Here is a 21,612-nt window from a genome sequence, read left to right on the forward strand (position 1 = left end):
AATCTCTCCAGATGCCTACGTCCTTCCTCATTCAAATGCAAGCAGTCTCTCGCATACAATTCCTCTCTGCTCTCAAACACACTCCAAGCATCCACATATTCGAATCCTCTCTTCTGACATATTCTTGCTATTATGCCATTCAATATCACCGCTCTTCTGCTCAGCGCAACCTTATCACACCTAGGCAGCACACATACTATCTTTCCTCTCTGTGTCTTCTTTGGTACAGCCTCAAGCAAGAATCTCATATCTCTCGCTGCCCTATTTACACCACCACTCAAGTCATTTGTTCCCACCATCACAATCATCTCATCCACCCATTCACTTCTCTTAATTGCCATAGACACACTTTCTATCGTTCCTCCTGGCAAACACTCCTCACGCATCCTATCTTGAACACCACGGATCATTGAGTCTCCATACATTACACCTCTTATGACCATATTCCTCGAATGCTGATATGCATCCCTCACTCTCTCTCTTGTAACAGTTTCTCTCTGTGCTCCCTACTTACCTGCCTTCCTGACATCACTTTATCTCTAGTCCCTGTGCTCCGTTGCATTCCTCTCATTCCTTCTCTCCTGCTGTTTCCATTCTTTCCTCTTCTATCATTCCTATATCTGACACTCATTCACTCTTTTCGACTTATCCTATTCTCGCCTCTTCTATCATTCATACAACTCTCTCTCATTCCCTCTCTTCTACTGTTCCCATTCTCTCCTCTTCTATCACTCCCATAACTCTCTCTCTCATTCCCTCTCGTATACTGTTCCTATTCTCTCTCTTCTTCTGCCATTCCCATAACTCTCTCTCAATCCCTCTCCTGTACTATTGTTCCTATTCTCTCCTCTTCTCTCTCTCTCTCTCTCACCTGCTCTGATTCACCTTGCATTCATCTCTTCCATTCACTTAATTTCATCTTTCACACTTCTCATCTCATTCTTTATTTTAATTAAACAATTTTTTTAATTGCATTTCTTTTGTGCGATTTATGAGACAAGATAAGTGAATGTAATATATGAGATTTTAAAAGTTTGTGGAAACTATAACTGTTTTAAGTAAATAAATATAATGGAAATCAATAAGAAAAACTTAAATAATATTTGTAGTACAAACCTAACCTTTTTATTAATTGTGGGAAACAGCTCACACACAGAAGATGATATATATTTTCACAATAAGCAAGCAAAGTCTACACATGAAGTACCCCTCACAACTAGGCTACTTGAATATAGAACCTGTTGATTTACATCGATACACATGAAAGGCAGGTGAGATGAAATCAGCCTCTATATACAAGTAGCTTGTTGTGAAGTTACTTCACATACAAACTTTGTTTGATTACACTTGGATAAAGGATTAAACAAGAATATAATTTCTTGTCAAAGATAATTTACTCTACTTCAAAAGAAATGTTACCATAAAATGTCATGTAAATGCTCATAAAAATGTTTTACACATCATAAAACCAAGATTTTCATACTACCCTTCCAAGCATAGTTGGTGTCCCTTGTTGTTATCTTCATGGTCTTCTTTTGTGTTCTTGAATATAATGCTGATTTTGGCTGGTGCAACCTTTTTTCAAGGCCATAGCTGCCCTGGTCTTGGAAGGGTGGTATGAAAAACCTGGTTTTATGATATAGAAATGATTTTCAGAAATGAAATTCAGAGAGTATGGTGATTCAGATAAGGCATTATGTAAAGAGACCATGATAATGGTCTCTTTACATAATCATGGTTAATCTTCCAAACATTAACCATGATAATCAACAGTACAGACTACTGTACTGTTGATTTTCATGTTGAATGTTGGAAGTTAATTTTCCACTTGGTTAGACTATAATAAATTTAGTTTAATCCTTTATCCAAGTGTAAGCAAACAAAGTTTGCGCCTGAAGTATCTTCAGGACTGAGGCAACTCAGGCCTGAAGGATTAAACTAAATTTATTGTAGTCTAGCCAAGTGGAAAATTAACTTCCAACATCTTTCTCTAAATCCAGAGTAATTTAATAATAAGGTGGTACACCTTTTAACTCGTATAGGTAAATATGACCTCTCCATTACTTCTGCCTTAGTATCACCATTTCTGGGTCTGGCTCCCACTGACGAGACCTCAATAAAGGTCGAAACCGGTCTAGGTAGTGGCCCTTCCCCTTAATGCAGAGCATTATACTTATCCACAAGCAGATGTGCTTTGCATTATGGGAGATACTGAGACAAGGAGTGATGAGAGCTTGGTCCACCTTTACTACGAGTGGCCTCAGTCCTGAAGATACTGCAGGAGAAAACTTTGTTTGCTTACACTTGGATAAAGGATTAAACTAAATTTATGAAAGACCTAAGATCCCCAAATTTATAATAAAATTTAATGTCTATAAATATCAATCCCCCGGCACTAAAAAAAAAAAAAAAGTTGCATTCATTTTATGAATAAAAATGGCATGAACTCCGAATTCAATACGAAAAGATAAAAAAAGGATAACGTGATGATAAGACTCATTTTGTGGAATACAATTCAGGTAAGCAATATGTAAAAGTTTGTCATTTTATAAACGTTTAAAAAAAAATTTGCAAAATGACAAATTTTTTTGTAATACAAAAACACCGTGATCTGTATTATTTACAATGACAGCATTCATAAAAGGTTACTCACATTAAAACACTTTTCAGTTGCAAAAAATTTTGCCATAGAACAAAGGGATATAACATCGGTTAGATTATGATGAAGTGAGTGAGCTGCTCGCCGTACCAAAAGACGAGATGCTACCAAATCAGAGGCCATACAAGCTAACTGGAACTGGTTATGCTATAAAAAGAAAAAACATCAAACATGATGTGAAAGATACAATTGTACAAATTGCAGATCTAAATAGACAAGACTGCCTACTAAATTAATAATCATGCAATATCTTTCTCCAGTTTTAATGTCAACATTCTAATCAGAAAAATTAAATAGCTTCTTCACTTGTTAAATTACACAGTTATTAACTCGATTAATGGCATTACACCAGAGGTTCTCTAACTTTTTAAGCAGAAGGTAGCCTAAAGCAATGAATTACATTCTGCTGCTTTAATATCAGCATAAGTTGACATAGCAAAATTAAACACAGAAACAAACTTGAGGTGCTTCAGGATGTGTATTATAATTATTATTATTATAACACCCTCCACGGAGTTGACAGATCCATCATTGGACGTTCATTCAATTGAGAACATATTTATCTTATAGAATCTTCTTAAAGTCCTTAACACTCCTTGCATTAACAACACATTCTGGTAATGCATTCCAATCACTGACAATTTTCCATGTAAAAATTCTACTCCTCACACCCCTCTTCACCACACTTTTACATACCTTCCAGGAATGACCTCTGGTTCTTCCCCTCTCACCATCTTCTTCTTCTCTCTTCCATCATCTGTGTGGATGATGGTGAGGCTGAATGAACTCTTTCCACTTCTGTCTGTCCCTGGAGAGTCCAAACAATTCTGTCCAGTTTGGTGTCGCTTGTTGTGATTTGGTTTTCAAGTCCTCTTTTATTTTGTCTATCCATCTAATCCTGGGCTGCCCTTTGGATCTTTTACCTTCCATCATTGTATTCAGGGCTTTAGCTGGTAGTCTTTCTGTTCCCATTCTGGTCACATGGCCAAACCATCACAGTCTTCTTTCTTGGATTTTGTCAATTATTGTTATTTCTTGTTTTAGTCGTTTCCATATATCTTCGTTTCTTAGTCTATCCAGTAAAGATACTCCAAGTAATCTTCTTAGCCAACCCATTTCAGTAGTTAATAATTTTTTCTCTTCAGCCTTTTTGAGATTCCAGCATTCACTTCCATAGAGGAGTATTGGGAGGACCACTGTTTCATAGATTCTTATTAATACTTTTGTTACTTGTTTGAAGTCTCTTGACTTCCATATTTTATTAGGTCGTCCAAAAGTTTGGGATGCTTAACTGATTCGTCTATTTATATCTTTTGTAATTTTACCATTGTACTCAATTACTCCTCCAAGGTAGGTAAAGTTTTCTACCTGCTCTAGATTCTTACTATCAATTTCAATTTTCAGATTGGTGTTTCTTTTTCCTATTTGCATAGTTATTGTTTTGTCTATTTTCTTCTTTCACTATGCGTTATTCCCGCTTCCTATGCAGGGTCCGCGTGTTACTTAGATGCGACTACTTGTTAGTACCACTCCCAACCGACCTGTCACCTAGTCTGCCGTTGGGGGGATATATTTTTGACTGTAGAAGCGTATGTTCACGGGGCTGGTTTGACTGCTTGCGGGATGAAAAACGCCAGATAAACTGGTGGGGAAAAAACCCTACTGCATGCGCCGAAGACCGGCTAACTTGGCTATGCCTGAGGAAGATCCTCAAGTTCTTCACGTCTTTGACGGGAATCGAACCTAGGACACTCCTTCCCCAGGCATATGGTTGTGAAGTGCAAAGCCAATAGGCTAACTGTGCGGACAATTATTGTTTTGTCTATATTTATGTTTAAATTTTATGCATTCTTCCTTTATTTTATCAGAAATTTTATCGTTGTAGAACTTCTTTCGTGCTTGCAAGTAATGCAATGTTGTCTGCAAATTTTAAATTTGTTATAGTTTTCCAATATATTTTGATTCCGGAGTCTTCTTTGTTTAAGGCCTTACCAGTTGCTTCTTCCAGTGTAAGATTGAATGGGTCTAGTGACAGATTGCATCCCTGCCTTACTCCACTCTCTGTGTGGAGCCAGTTGGTTAAGGTCTCCTCCACTTGTACTGCACTTTCAGATTTCTCGTATAGATTCTTTATTATTCTTATGGTTTTGCTGGGAATTCCAAATTCTTTCATAGTTTTCCATAGTTCTATTCTACAGATTGAATCAAATGCCTAACGAAAGTGTATAAAATTTATATAGCAACTTTGGTTGTACTCTAGTGTCTTCTCTATTAGCCGTCTTAAGGTGAATAGTTGATCAACTGTGCTTTGTCTTGGTCTGAGCCCTGCTTGTTCTTCAATTAATGCTCGTTCTATATATGGCTTAATTTGTTTTTGGAGTACTTTCGTAAAAATCTTACTGAGGAGACTAATGCCTCTGTAATTATTGCATTCTGTTTTATCTCCTCTTTTGTAAATAGGAGATGTAACTGATTTGGTCCAATCAGTAGGTATTGCTTCATTTTTGTAGATCCTTTCAAATAATGTTTTTAATGGTTCCAATCCAAAAGTTGTTCCTTTCCTGCTTTTAAGAATTCTGCATGTATTTGATCAATACCAGGTGCTTTCCTAGTTTTAAGCTTATTTATGCTGTGTGCTATTATTTCTTTGGTAAAGATATTTGTTTCCTCTTCCATTTCAGTGGTTGGAATAGTAATATCCTCAGAACTGTTTTTATTACATGTCTCTAAAGTACTCTTCCCATCTGGCCAGTCTTTTTGTTTTACTTTCAATTAGTTGTCCCTCTTTGTTTTTGATCATTATCATTTTTGTTGTCCGTGTCTTACTAATTTAGTCTATTTGTTTATATAATCCACGGAGGTTATTTTCTTTTGATAGCTTCTCTGCCATTTTGCATTTTTCTTCTAACCTGTTATTCTTGTCTCTTTTAACTAGTTTTCTAATTTCTCCGGTTAATCTATTGTATTCATTTCTGTTGTACTTCTGTTTTAATTTCATGCTTTTCTTTTGATCACTTAACCTTTTTACTTCATTTGAGATCCAATCCTTTTTACTTCCTCTTTTTGTGTAACCTATTGTATTTTCTGCCAAATTTAATATTATTTCCTTTAATTTGCACTAATGTTCTTTGATGTTTATATTCTGTTTTGGTAGTTTCTTCAGGTTTTTATCTAGTTCTAGTTGATATTTTCTTAGAATATTGTTGTCTTGTAGTTTTTTTTTTACATTCAGTCTCCTTTTGACTCTAAAAGTGCTTTCAGATTTTAACTTTATTCTTAGGTTTCCTAATACTAGCTTATGGTCTCATTCACAGTCTGCAGCAAAGGATCTTTAATTTAGGATACTTAATTTCCATATTTGGTTTACAATAATATAGTCTATCATATTCTTGGTTTGTTTGTCTGGTGATATCCATGTCCATTTTCTTTGAGGTTTTTGTTGTTTAAAGAGAGTGTTGGTTATTGTTAGTCAATTATTTGAGCAGAAGTTTTAGCAGTCTTTCGCCATGTTCACTGCATTCTCCATACACAAACTGTCCAATTACTCTTGGCCAGGTATCCCAGTCTTTGCCTACTTTTGCATTTAAATCCCACATTACAATTAGGAGATTTTGACTTGATGTTTGCTGTACTGCTTTTTGCAAATCTGTATAGAATTCCTCAATGTCTTCTTCTGATGAAATTGAAGTTGGTGAGTATACTTGAATAATAGTCAGTGATCCAAATGATGTTTTAGTTCTTGCTTTAATTACCCTTGGTGAGATAGAATTGTAAGACAATAGAGTTTTGAGCCATTGGTTTTAATATTAATATAAGTGCTACTCCCTCTTGGTGTTTGTTGTCCACCCTGCCTGAAGTTAAAATTTTGTAATGTCCATGGTGAAACTCTCCTTTTCCAGTCCATATGGTTTCACAGAGTCCAATCACTTCCCATCTGTAGTTGTCTAATTCATGCAGTAGTATTTCCAATGCTCCTTCCTGGTGAAGAGTTCTTATATTCCATGTTCCTATGCTTGTTACATTTTTTCTGTCTGGTAGGTGATGTTTTGTTCCAATAAGATATTTTTTGCCTTCACTATCTTGGTTCCCTAATAGTCGGCACAACCCTTGTTGGACCGGGTGACAATCAAGCTGGCATGTATCTTTAGGTTGGTTATAGTTCATTCAGTTTCAATGGTTAAGTTTCATCAAGTGCCCTTTGACCTGAATTCAACTGCTCCTAACATGGAGTACAGACACTGTCCGCAGCCGATTCACTGAATACAGTCGCTGCTTGAGATCATATCTGGCTACCATCACCATCTACTCTTTTTATAATCCCCTCTGGATTAATCTGATAAAGTCCTCTCACTAACTTAAACGTCTCTATTACATCACCTCTCTTCCTCCTCCTATCCACCAAATTCTGCAATCTACAACTCTTCAACCTCTCTCCTTAGCAAGCATTCCAAAGTCCCGATATTATCTTAGTCACTCACCTCTGGACCCTCACCAATGTCTCCTCATCACATTGAAAACCAGGTGACCAGATCTGAGCACAATAGACCAAGTGTGATCTGATCAGTGCCTTATACAGTGGCACAACCACTTCCTTATACTTGCATGTTAGAGTACTTCTTATCATAGCAGCACTACAATGTGCAACCTTTGCAACCCTAGCAGTATGCCTTCTAAACTTTAGTCTACTATCAACTGTTGTGACCTATTCTTCTTATTGTATTCTATCAACTTTCTTATACTTTATATCCTACCGGCTGCGCCATTTATGTTGTGTCCCATTTTACGATTTTTATTCTATTTTATAATTTCTGCTTATCTATGTTCTTCTATTACCTACGCACGAAATATCACCAAAAATTCTACTAATACTTAAATTATTTCTCCCCTTAGTACCCCTAATATTTGTATTTATACTGTGCCTTTTGGGATATTTAGTTTAAGATATTATATTCAAAAACAAGGAGAAAGAACTCAAATATGTCTGAAAGTGAAACTATGTTGCAGTCGTGACACTTTATCTCATTTCTTAACATTAATTTCCCACGTGATTAGGTTCGTATTTTTCAAGTGGTGCATTGGACAGCAATTTCAGACAACTCTTTTGATCATTGAACAAAGGTTTATTAAATTCCCTAATATGGTACAATTCAATTTTTGCGATTACTCAATTTAATGCTAAACTAAATACTTACAAACTAACATTAACTTATTACAAGTGATTAGGCTATGATCCTATAATGGGTAATATGATCATGCTGCCATACACATTCAACACATAAATATATTTGACATGGACAAATAAGATTAATTCACACTATTTAACTATTCAATTAACCAAACCATTTACTACACTAACACATAACTAGTATTACGATCATGCTGCCATACACATTCAACACATAAATTCATTTGACATGGACAAATAAGATTAATTCACACTATTTAACTATTATTCAAACTTAAGTAGATTAACTAAACCTTTTTCTGCATTAACACACACAACTATGACATTTTAACTTTCCTATACATTACAATAGACATGCAAAATTCTCAGGACACTTAATTATTCACATAGCATTAACACTAGCCAGCTTACTTTTAATATATTCTGTCAGATACTAAAGTCCTAGTATAAATTTTCCTTGGTTACTTCAACAGTTCCGTATTAGAATAATGATACTTATCACAGACAAATTTTGGTTAACATTAGATATATTTACAGTACCTTTCTTTCTTGGGATTTTCATATGGACCTTTACCTTCTTCTGATTGAACTATCTTGATATGATCTCACCGATAATCTGCTTCTCCTACGTTCCTTTTGGAGTTGAACTAGGCTTACGCTGGCTTAACTTTTCATAACTCCGAACACACTTTGGATTATCTATATATCGGCTGTATAGCTCGCCACGTGGACGTCGATTTCTTTACTTCTTTCCCCTTCTCGTAGTTGTCACTGAAGTCAAAACACAAAGAATATGCTTTCTTTTCCTCGACTATACGGCATTCTTCGCTTCTCACATAGGAAATACGGAACCAAAATTCTGCTTACTTTAGTTTCCGTGTTGTGACGGCGGAGATATAACTCCAATCTTGCCACTCAGGAAAACACCGTGAAATCCCCACGAAAGAGCTCACGAAGGGCTCTCCTGGAACAGAATCAAAACCAAGACCAAAAAAGCCTCGTGGGGGGGGGGTCCCAACCCTTTTATACCTGTTCTCCTAACGACATTTTTTCTAACTTCTTTTCTCCGCCCCTACTTGTTTTTACTTCGCCGACCAATTAGGGTGGCGTTTTTCTGCCAAACGTCATTTGATCGGCGAGCCCGTAACGATGTCTCAATCCAGGAATCGGCCCTGAGCGATAGTCTGTTGTTTTCCTTTGCTAGCCTCTAATTTAATCCCCTTTCCAAAAAAATTTTCTATGAACTTACTTAATACCTTAATCTCTAGCCTCTCACATACCATCTTTTATGACTAATCCTTTTCTGTCTTATTTATTTAACTCTTCTTGTTTTAATCATATCAGAATATTAATATATTCTTTCATTTGTTAGTTAGTTTAACAAAACCTTTATATTTTATATATTTTATTGGATGCAAGAATCTTTCTTTTTCTTTTAATTAATTCAACTATTATCTTTTATGCAGGGTTTTAATTTATTTTATTTATTCTTCATATTACACCATGATAACTGAGAATTCTATATTCTCAAGATATCAGGGTGTAACACAACCATCACTCCCAAATCTCTAATCTCATCCATCTCCTGCAGTATGGCACCATCGATACAGTACACAGCCTTATATTTCTTTACTCCAAAATGCAACACCTTGCACTTATTGATATTAAAACTACAACTACCACTCTTTTGTCCAAGTAAAAAGTCTGTTCTAATCTTCCTGAAGAGATTCAGCATCAGCTATGAGTACACATCCTCAAACACCTTGTTGCTGTTAGCCATATAGACAGTGAAACATGGTTGTTATCAGGTAGACATGGAAGAGATTATTCATAGAATGGGAGAGGGGAGTAGAACAAGAGGCCACTGCTGGAAACTGTATAAGGAGGGTATGAACAAAGGAGTGAGAAGCAGGTTCTTTGCATGGAGGTGGTTGGTGGGTGGAATGCATTGCCTGATTGTGTTGTGGATGTGGACACACTGAATCAGTTTAAGATGTGGTTGGATGAGCATTGTATGCAATAGTGAGTGCCTCACATGATGAGTCTCTGACTCCATGGAGGTCAAATGTTAATAATAATAATAATAATAATAATAATAAATAAATAAAAAACACAACAAAACCTGGTTATCTGTTATTGGAGTATCTAATCTTCCCCCAAATTGATGAACATGATCATACAGTGATCACCTGAGTGGAGTGGTAGCCAGTCATAGGAGAACTTCTGTGAAGAAGGGATATATGTGTGGAACTACAACATGGCTGATGATTACGAAAAGCTTAGGAGAAAACTGGTTGCTATAGCATGGAAAGGAGACAGAAACTGAGACCAAATTATAGGCCTATCTGTTCATCTGGAGTTGTGAAGGTTTTAGAGAAGTTGGTAAAGACTAGGATTCAGAAATTGGTTGATAATAGCAGTATTCTGTATGATGGTCAGCATGGGTTTGTTAGAGGGATGTTATGCTTTAACAATCTACTTACGTATTACAATAAGATGACAAATTCACTGGATAAAGGAAAGGATGTAGAGTGGTATTGCACTGTGACGTGTGGCTGGTGGTTGATTTAGCTGTATAAAGTTGTTTACGCGTTTTAGTGAAATATTTTTGTTTCTTTTAAAATTATGATGTTTTAAGTTGAGCACATTGCATATAGGTTTGTGTAAATTGTCTATTGGTTTTTAGTGAGTATACTTTATGAAACTGTAGTGGTCGAGAATGTGCAAGCAACTAAGCCGATTTGAGTAGAAGCTTATTATAATACTTTGTTATATGCAACTGCTTAAGAATTTCTGTCACTAGTACTATGCTGCTCAATTTAGTTAAGGAATCCTAATATAAGGGGATGGTTAGTGAGGGGCCAACCACCCCTCCTTTGGGACCATCCCAAAATGATTAATAATCATTTTGGGACCTGGAATATACGTAGTTTGGTAAAAGAAGGAGCTCTTTTTAATGTGACGAATGTCTTACGACAGTATAAATTGGACTTTGTGCCGTACAAGAAGCGCATTGGCCGGGACAAGGCTCGACCTGCAATCAGGGGTACACGCTATACTATAGTGGTGACGACAGAGGACGAAGAGTCCTCGGAATTGCGTTTTTAGTTAGTGATAACTTTTTGTGTAATATTTTAAATTTTAAACCTGTGAACAATCGGCTGTGTACTATTAGAGTTAAGGGACATTTTCAAAATGTGTCTATTGTGAACTGTTATGCACCTACTGAAGAGAGCTCAGAGGAAGCTAAAGATTGCTTCTACGAAGTGCTTGAGCGCACTTGTAATAATCTACCGTCCTATGACGTCAAACTAGTGGTGGGAGATTTCAATGCGAAGCTGGGGAGAGAGCATGTGTGGTGCCCTTTCGTAGTTAGTGAGAGCCTACATGAGAAGTGCAATGATAACAGGATCCGACTTGCGAGTTTTGCCGCCACTATGGGATGCTTTGTAAAGAGCACTATGTTTGCGCATAAAGACGTCCACAAACAGACCTGGAGATCGCTGGATGGTAGAATAGCTAACCAAATAGACCATGTACTAGTGTATCGATGCCACCACAGCTCCATCTCGAATGTGAGAAGTTTCAGAGGAGCATATGGAGATAGAACTACTAACTGGTAGCCTACGATTTCAGGCATAGAATTGCAGTTCAGAAGCCCGCGTGTCCTACCATACGATCGGCACGGGACCTGTACAAGTTGAAAATAGCGGAAGGCAAGAGGGCTTTCCAGTTAGAGTTGCAGAATTGTTTTGGGAGTTACAGGAGGAAGAGGATGATCCGGATGGGATGTGGGACACCATCAAAAAATACGGTCGCGTTAGCTGCCTCAAGAACTGTGGGAAAGAGAAAGAGGAGGAGAAAAGCATGGTTTAATAGACAGTGTGAAGAAGCTGTAGCAAAACGAAGGGAAGCACTATTGAACTACCTAGCGGATAGCAGGAAGAAAGCTGCATATCAGAGGGTGAGAAGAGTGGTGAATACATGTCTACACAGGGAAAAGCGGAAGTATCTTAATGAGAAAGTGGCTAGTATAGAGAGAAATAGGGTGACGAATAATGGACGGGAGATGTAACGGACAATCAAAGCCATGCGAGGTGCCCAGACACAAGCGGCAATCATAAGAGATGTGAGTGGAAATCTATTAACAAACTCAAAAGATGCTCTCGCTTGGTGGCGTAGATATTTTGCAAACTTGCTGAATGTCAATGCTGGAACATCAATATCGGAGGATTATACTCCTTATCAAATTGCTGAGCCATTTATTGAAGAGCCGACATTTAGTGAGATTACTCGTGCTATCCGCATGCTGAAAAATAATAAGGCTCCAGGAGTGGACTGCATACTGGCGAAGCTCCTGGTATGCAGTCCACTCCTGGAGCAGCTGCACCGGCTCATCTTGATAATCTGGCAAGAAGAATGGCTGCTGGACGAGTGGAAGGAGTCGCTGATCACCCCAGTATATAAGAAAGGAGATAAGACTCAATGCGGCAACTATAGGAGCATCTCACTGCTGTCGACTGGCTACAAGGTGCTGTCTAACATCATGCTAATGCACCTCATACCATATGCAGAAGAGTGGCTTGGTGACTACCAGACGGGCTTCAGGAGGAACCGTTCTACAATAGACCAACTCTTCAACTCTTCATGCTGTGCCAAGTTTTTGAAAAGTGCTGGGAATATAACTGGGAAGTTCATTAAGTTCATAATATTTTCATAGACTTTTCTAAAGCCTATGACTCAATGATACACCCAAAAATATGGCAGGTGTTAGAAGAGCTGGGAATTCCTCGAAAATTCCAAAAAATGGCGCAGGTGTGCATAGCTGGTTTGAGAGCAAGAGTGAAAGCAGAAGGTCACTTTTCGGACCTGTTTCAAGTACAGACTGGTGTGAAGCAGGGTGATGGGCTTTCTCCTATTCTCTTCAATCTAGTGTTGGAAAAAGTAATTAGAAACACACAGCAAGTGGCAGGTGGAGTCGACATGGGGGTGCAAGTTAGGATTCTTCGCTACGCTGATGACCTGAACGTCATGACGCATCAACGGGACGATGCGGTGGCATTGGTTACTGCTATTAAAGAAGCTGCAGAAGAAGTTGGCCTGAAAATAAATGCCGAGAAGACAAAATACCTTTTTATGAGTCGCCATGCTGCTCAAGATCCAGAGGGAGCTGCACAGTTTGAGATGGTAAAGGTATTTAGGTACTTGGATTCTTTCGTGACTGAAAACAACAAAGTTGAGGCTGATGTCCAGAGTCGGGTAAATGCTGCGAATGTGGCCTATTATCAGGTGTGTCCCTTTTCGCCTCGCACTTGCTGTCTTGGACTACAAAGTGGGACTATACAAGACTTTGATCAGGCCTGTTCTCCTCTATGGTGCTGAAGCATGCACTCTCACGGCGAGACAAGCCGATCACCTGAGAGTATTCGAGAACAAGATGCTATGACGTATCAATGGAGGGGTCATGGCAGATGGAGTCTGGAGGAGGTGGTCCAATGCTGCCATACACACTTTATACAACTCGGCAGACGTCTTCATGGAGCTGCGAGCCCGGAGTCTTCAGTGGCTGGGGCACCTGTACTGTATGGGCCCCGAAAGGACTGTGAGACAAACATGGGAGGCCCGACCCCGATCAGGGAGGCCGCCATGGAGACCGAGAAAGAGATGGGTGGATCAGGAAGACCTGCAGGCTGGAGACCAGAACGTGGCAGACAGTCACAGAGGACCGTGCCCAGTGGCGACATGTGGTGTTTGAGGCCAAAAGTCTCCCCCCCCCGGGCTGATAGTGCCTGGCTAATGTAATGTAATGTAATGTAATGTAGAGTGGTATACTTGGATTTTTCAAAGGCCTTTGATAGACTGAAACATAACAAGCTGATAGCTAAATTGAAGCAGATGGGATTCGATAATTGTTTAATGTATGTTAATGACACGGGAACTGGCTTAACTGGAGATATGCAGCTGTTTGCCAATGATGCAAAGTTGGATAGAACTATGAGAAGTAGAGTAGATGTTGTGGCCTTACAGGAGGATCTCAACAGACTGTGTGATTGGGCAAGTCAGTAGAGCTATCAGTTTAATGTTGCAAAGTCTTGAAATTTGGTAGGCAAGGTTAGAATGCAAGTTATACAATTAATGGGGAAATTTTGGAGGAGGTAATAAAGATAAGAGAACTCTGAGAGTGATGGTGGACAGTGACTTGAAGTTTAGGGATCACATTGCTAAAATTGTAAGGTTCCAACAGATTATGGCAATAATAAGGAAGACACTGACATGCAGAAGCAGATATTATGGTTCCCTTGGAAAGGCCACACATGGATACTGTGTAGATGTGGTTGTCTGGTTTTTTAAGTTTTATGCAGATGCATTTGAGATGGTCCAGAGGTTTAATAAGTCAGTGTCAGGTCTATGGGATATCAGATATCAGAAAAGATTGAGGCAATGCAACTTGCAGAGCCATGGGAATAGAAGGGAGGGGGATACAACTGAGATATAAGTCGGTGAGATGTTGTTACTGGATTAATGTGGAGGAGATATTTTTCATAGAGGGAGCCAAGGGTGTGAGAAGCAAGTTCTTGGCATGGAGAATGATTAGTGAGTGGAATGCATTGTCTGAAAGTGTGATAAATATGGACTCTGTGAAATGGGTTTAAGGAAGTTCGATGATCTCTTTGCATAAGAAAGTGAAGATCTTCCCTGAGTCTTTTGACTTCATGAAGGTCAGATGTTAAAATAATAAAAAATGATCATTAAACAATTCCACTATAACTTCCTCCTTAGTCCCTCTTACACCATCTCGATCCATCAGTTATCCTTCCATAATCATTCACTTGCTAGCTGCATAATGGAAAATCTCCCTAGGATTTTTCCTTGCATGGTTCGCTAGTAGTGCCCTCTTATACTCTAACTTAACCCTTTTTATTACACATGACACTCTTCTAGCCCGCACATTATATTTGTCATGTAACTGTTCACCACTTCCAAGTTTATATTTTTTCCATAATCTCTTCTGTAATTCTTTCTTAATATCCCTATCCTCCACCATTTGACACCTATTCTGTTAACCCGTTTTGATTTAGGCACACAGTCTGTTACTGCCATCATCATCAAATAATTCGTAACTACTGTCCACATCATAATAATCATTTTTCCTTCAAGTTCCTTTTCCCATAGAACTGTTTCAAACTGTTTTCTGAACCTTCCATAATCTCCAGCCCTATAGTTCCACACATAACTTTTTATTCAGGATATCTCTGCACGCCCATGCCCTCAACACACCTCCCACATCAGGCATGTATGATCACTATCACCAACTGATGGCAATGTTGATATCTTGTCTACAATTACATTATTTGATGTTATTACTAAATCTAATATATTTTGGCCACAAGTCACCTCCTCAACTGTATGAGATGTGATCCTTTAACTCAAAAAATTCTCTTTCTTTTCTTCCATATGGTATTTCTTCTTTCAGTTTCTATTTAAAAAATTTAAATCCCCATTATTATAACCCTTTTTTCACTAGCTAAACGAATTTGCCTGAACGTTTCTTTCTCATTCTCATTCATTATTTCTAGGTCTGTAGAAGACTCCTCAACTAAATATCTCTCTCCAGTAAGATTTATTTCACACCAAATACTTTCAAAAATCACTCTCGCTATTACTCCCATAAATTTTCCCTTATCAACGTTATTTTCAAAAGCCATCCTCATTCCCAACCATCCTAATACCTCCTGTTTCCCTGATCTGATACCTGCACATGCCCATTAAACAGTAATTCTTGTAAACATTTACTCCCATACTTATTTAAATGCAGCCTATTTTCAGCATACTATTCTTTTCTCCCATGAAACTTATCCCATATATTCAAATAATTAAATCCTATCTCTCTTCCTGCATATTCATTATCAATGTCCTTCTTCTCAATTCTTCATTATCATATCTAGACTATTCTAGAACTGTTCACTATCCTAGAACTCTCTGTCTTTGATCAAACAGTCTCCAACATCTCCATCAAATCTCTTGCCACATGATTTACACTACTTCTCAAATCATTCTTCCCAACCATCTTAGTCATTTCATCTACATTTTCACTCCACTTAATAGCTCAAGTTACACAACTAAGGTACTTCCTGGCAAGCATTTTTTTAAAGACATCTTTGCTTTGTACATTGCAAATCATTGAAACCACTAGTTATTTTCTTAACTTTTCCCTCTACCTTTTTCCTCTCTTATCTATCCATCTCTAACAATTTCTTTCTTTCCCTTCTGATTCCCATAGATCCCTCGTTCAAACTCTAAATCTTGAATCTTACTCTGTGCTGTCTTGCAACTTGCTCCGAAGCATTCCCAATTTCTTTGAAATCTCAAAGAGATTTTGGTTTCGTTTCGTTTATAGTTTATTTGGCACAAAGACAACACAGGTCATACTGTGCCATACTAAAGGTTACAACTATACATAAGCAGTTACAGAAAATTGTAAACAATATGTCTGTAAAAAAAATCTAGTTCCACAAAGCAGCATCTACAGATAAACATAACTGCTGCAGAGGGCACAGCAACACACAAGGTCAGAGGTTATTGCGGTAGTACAAAAATAGTTAACAATATAAGTTAATACACAAAATATTCAACACTGAGCCAAGGAATGCAGTATCTACATATATTTAAAATTATAACAGATGCTTTTACAGCAGTAGAAAAATAGGCATAAAGGGATTATTATACAATATGCATGAATGAAAATTAAATTTAGCAATGCAGTATAAACAGAATTTAGCAATACATATAAACAGAATTACTAGAAGGTACACAAATAGACAAGGTGTCCTATAGCAATACATGATTAGTTGAAAAATAAACTAGTAAATAAAATGCATATACAAAATTTAAGTTTAAACAATACAGTATCTACATATAAACCAAATTACTGCAGATGTTTTAGCAGTACATAAATTGATAACAGTACAGGTTAGCATGTGCACATACAAAACAAGTCAAGGAAAGCAGTATCTAAATATAGTAAGATTACAACAAATATTATTATACTAATACATAAAGAGTCAGAAAGGAATTATTATACAGCATGAATAAAAATTAAGTTTAGCATTGTGGTATTTATATATTAACAAAATTACAACAGGGTGACACAAATATACAAGATCAAGGCCTACAGTAACATATAATTGGTCAAAATGTAAACTAATGAATAATATGTATGTGTAAAAGTTAAGTTAAGCAATACAGTATTTACAAAACAAAGTTACAGTCAATGAACAGGCTCTAAACCAGAAATACAAGATCATCAACCAAACATTTATAAAAAATGGATACAGTAAAAAAAGTATTCACAAGATCCTCCATAAAGATACCAGTAAGAACAAAAAAGATTTCAGGAATGCTATTGCCATTCCTTATGTTAGAGGCATTTCTGAAAAAACAGACAGAACACTACGCAAATACAACATTAAAATGACCTTTAAACCCCCAAATAAGTTAAGACACCTACTCAGTTCTTCTAAAGATCCTCTTCCACACCTAGCCCAACAAAATACAATGCACATGTAACATACCATACATAGGGGAAACAGGGCGAACTATTCCAATCAGACGAACACAAACGACAAGTTAAATACCTCCATTTCGGAAAAACTGGCCTTTCTGACCACGCACTCCAAACATACCACAGAATTGATTGGAAAAATACCAAGTCCCTACACCGCACCAAAAAAACCTGGTTTGAGAGAAAATTTATGTGAAATGTGAAATGCTCAAACACAATCCAAATCTCAACAAAAATGATGGCCTAACCATTTCAAGAATGTGGAGGACCCATCTACAACCTGTATAACAACCTAAACTAGCCATAGAAAAATCCCACTACAAGAAGACAACCTGGTGAAGTGTTTGTAACATTCAACAGCAATTGAAAGAAATCATATTATAACAATCAGAACTATCCAGAAGAATACTAATACATGAGGACTTTAGCAGTTTACTGTAGTTGTATTTATTTATTTTTTATTTATTTATTTATTTTTATTTTTTTTTTAATCACTAGAGGTCAGGCTAGGGAAAGGATTAATTAATTAACTACGTAGATTTAGTTTACCGGTATACAGGGCATGAGCATGTAGCTTGGTTCCTTATACACTTGTATTCTTCTGATGATGACCTCGATACAGGGGTCGAAACGTCAAGTTTTATTTTATTAGTAATTAATAAAATAATCTGTTCAACATGTGTGATTTTGTGTCCCTAAATTTACAAATATGATTACAGTCAAATGTGTTTGCAAAAATTAATTCTTTCTAAAAAATTAAAAACATCGTGCCATCTGCCTGAGTCTGCTAGCATTTCCCTGAGTGTATATGGCTTGGTTAGATAGGTGAAAATTTCATTCCTCTCTCGTGTAAATTGTTGACACTCTACCAGAATATGATAAATAGTGAGATGTGTATTGCATTTTTCACATATGAGAGGGTCATCAGCTCTCAGTAAATAAGAATGCATAAGGTGACTGTGACCTATGAGAAGCCTAGCAAGAACAACCTCCTCACTTCTCTTTGTACGTTGACTAGAATGGCAGTGTTTAATTTCAGGTTTAATGTCATAATTTCTTTGCAATGTTTCCTGCCATGTTGACTCCCACTGAGCAATTAGCTTTGATCTTATAAGCTGTCTGTAGTCTGTATATGGAACTGTCAAAAAGTATGTAGAGAAGGTATGAGCTGATTTAGCAGTTGCATCTGCAGCCTCGTTTCCCTTAATTCCAATGTGGCTGGGAATCCAGCAGAACTGAACATCAAAATTAAGGATTTTCATTTTATGAAACAGGTGTAGCACCTCATAAAGTCCTGGATGTGGATTATGCATAGGAGAGGAGCTAGCCTGTAAAGAGCTCAATGAGTCTGTGTAAATTATACACTTTTGGTAGCAGTTTTCTTTTATATACACAAGTGCAAACTGAAGCATGTAACTCTGCTGTATAATTACTGCACTCTGGTGGGATCTGATTTGAGATAATAATGTCAGGAAACACAGCAGCACAGCCAACAGAGGTATTAGTTCTTGAACCATTAGTATAGATGGGTAAGAAATCAGCATGTGCTGATCTGTGTGCATTAAACAATTGCAGACAGATGGATGATGGAGTATAAGATTTCTGTAGCTGACGAAGTGAAAGGTTGCAGGATGGTGTACAAACCTGCCATGGAGGGGATGCTGTTATGTTTAGTGTAGCTAATGTTGTCAACATTTATACCAACAGCTTGCACAGTTTCTTTAACATGCATACCAAAAGGATGTATAGCAGTTTGACATGTGTGATATTGAGCTTCCCAATGCTAGTATCTTCTCTCTGCATTGGAAAGCTCAATATCACGTATGTAGGATGATCTGGGAGAGATTTTATTTTTAAGGCATAATTAAGAGATAACTGTTTCCGTTGAAATGATAGAGCCGGTTCGTTTGCTTCAACATAGAGACTTTGAATGGGTGATGTGCGAAAGGCACCAGTAGCTATCCGTATACCCTGATGATGGATGAATCCAACCATTGTAGGTTACTCTGTCTAGCAGAACCATAGACTTGGGACCCATAATCCAGCTTTGAATGTATAAGTGCACAATAAAGATGGAACAATGAAGCTCGATCAGCACCCCAGTAAGTAGAGAATAGTGTGCGAAGGAGGTTCAAAGTTTTTTCCACTTTTCTCTTAGTTGATGAATGTGTGCTAGAAATGTAAGTTCTGTCAAAGATGAGTCCCAAGAACAGTATGTCCCATTCTTAATTCAGGATCTGGGTGATGAGTGCGTTTTTGACAGAAGTGTACACAGACACTTTTTTCTGTTGAAAATCTAAACCAATTATTAAGAGCCCACACAGAGAGACATGATCAATTGCTTGCTGAAGTTATCAACATGTAGGGTATTGTCTACAGTGGGAGGAAGCTGTTCAACGATTGAGTTAATTTTAATAGCAAAAAGGGTCATACTTAAGGCCTTGGGGAACACCCTGTTCTTGATATGGTCGAGATAGCGTACTTCTCACTCTGATTGAAAAGTTCGCCTGGACAGAAAGTTTTTAATAAATACAGGAAGGTGTCCTTTGAGACCTAGGTTATAGAGGTCTTTTAATATACCATATCTCCAGGCTGTGTCATAAGCTTTTTCCATGTCAATGAAACGAGATGTTCTTGCTTCAGAAATGCATCTCTTATACAAGTTTCTAAACTAACCAAATGGTCTAAAGTTGAACGATGTCTACGGAAAGCACACTGTGTACTGGAGAGAAGACTGTTGATTTCTAAATACCAGAAAAGTCTGGCATTAACCATTTTCTCTAGTATCTTACAAAGACTGCTGGTCAGAGCAATGGGTCGATAATTATTTGCTTGTGTTGGATCTTTTCCTGGTTTTGGGATAGCAATAACAAGCGACTTATGCCAAGAATTTGGAAACTCTTCCTCTGCAAGTATTCTATTGTATAATAAGAGAAGACGATCCATAGAAGATGATGGTAGATGTTTTATCATTTCATAATGGGTGTCATCAGGCCCTACTGCACTAGGGTGAGATTGTAGGAGAGCTCTTTTTAGTTCCTCCTTAACAAATGGCTGATTATATGGCTGAAGAATGTTGGTAAAAAAATTAAACCTTTGTTTCTCTTCCTGCTCTTTCAGTATTAAAAATTCAGGAGAATATGAAGCTATTGCTGAGATTCTAGCAAAAGTTTCTCCCAAAGTGTCAGCAATAACACTTCCATTATGGTCTAAGGTAGACAAACTATGTGTACTATATCTGCCTTTCATTTTCCAGAATTTATCCCATACAATTTTTGGACTGGTCATTTAATTAATTGATGTACTAAATTGGATCCATGATTGTTTTTGACTCTGATATCTCACATAACATGCTTTAGCTTGAGAATGCTTGAAAGCTATTAAGTTTGATAAGGTGGGGGTATCTACGAAATATGCCCCATGCTCTGTGTTGATCTTTTTTGGCTGTCTGACATCCTGGGTTCCACCAAGGCTTTGGATAGAATGGAAACCGAGATGATGTTTTCGGAACGGAGGCTATTTCTGCCTGGACAATGCCCTCTGTTATATACTTTACCGCTTTTGATAGGTGTTTGACTGATAGTATCAGCATTAAATTTTGCAAGATGAGAAAAACTATTCCAATCAGCCTGGTCCATTTTCCATATAGGTATTTGTGTGGGTGAACATGGTTCTTGTGAGGACATTGTGCACAGACCAGGGAAGTGATCGATTTCGTATATGTTCTCTTCGACGTCCCATGTGAGCAGTGAAAGAATGGAAGGGGTACAGGTTGTAAGATCAATTGCAGAATATGAACGGGTAGGCATATGAAAGAAAGTATTAACTTTATTATTTAAAAGGAAGAGGTTATTATCATCAAGGACTCTTTCAATGATTCGACCTCGTCCGTTAGTGTTGGCAGTACCCCACATAGTATTGTGACCATTAAAGTCACCCATCAAACGTATGGGTTCAGGCAGTTGCAAGATAAGATTGTCAAGATCAATTTCATTTAACTCAGCACTCGGTGATAAATAAATTGAACATACTGTAACAAGAAATCACACAGAGCCGAAAAGCTACTGCTTCCAGAGTAGTATTAAGCTGGACATGGTGGAAAGGAATATGACTGCCCACTAGGATAGCTACTCCTCCATGAGCAGGACCACCTCCAGTTCAGTCCTTACGTACAACAGTGAAATTCCTGAAAGTATGGTCCTCATT

The 21,612-nt window shown here is 37.5% G+C and overlaps 1 protein-coding gene across 1 annotated transcript in view; it reads right to left on the reverse strand.

Moving 5' to 3' along the window:
• The window catches only part of LOC150097827 (isobutyryl-CoA dehydrogenase, mitochondrial-like), a 289,762-nt gene that overhangs the window by 97,968 nt on the left and 170,182 nt on the right, over positions 1-21,612 (reverse strand). The window contains exon 8 of the mRNA XM_090406597.1: positions 2,654-2,806. Within this exon, the coding sequence (XP_090262723.1) occupies positions 2,654-2,806 (153 nt within the window). The remainder of the gene's footprint in view (positions 1-2,653; positions 2,807-21,612) is intronic.

This window comes from Typopeltis vanoorti, chromosome 16 (assembly GCF_054136105.1).
Source record: "Typopeltis vanoorti isolate ZY-2024b chromosome 16, IOZ_Tvanoo_1.0, whole genome shotgun sequence".
In the NCBI taxonomy this organism is placed as follows: domain Eukaryota; kingdom Metazoa; phylum Arthropoda; class Arachnida; order Uropygi; family Thelyphonidae; genus Typopeltis; species Typopeltis vanoorti.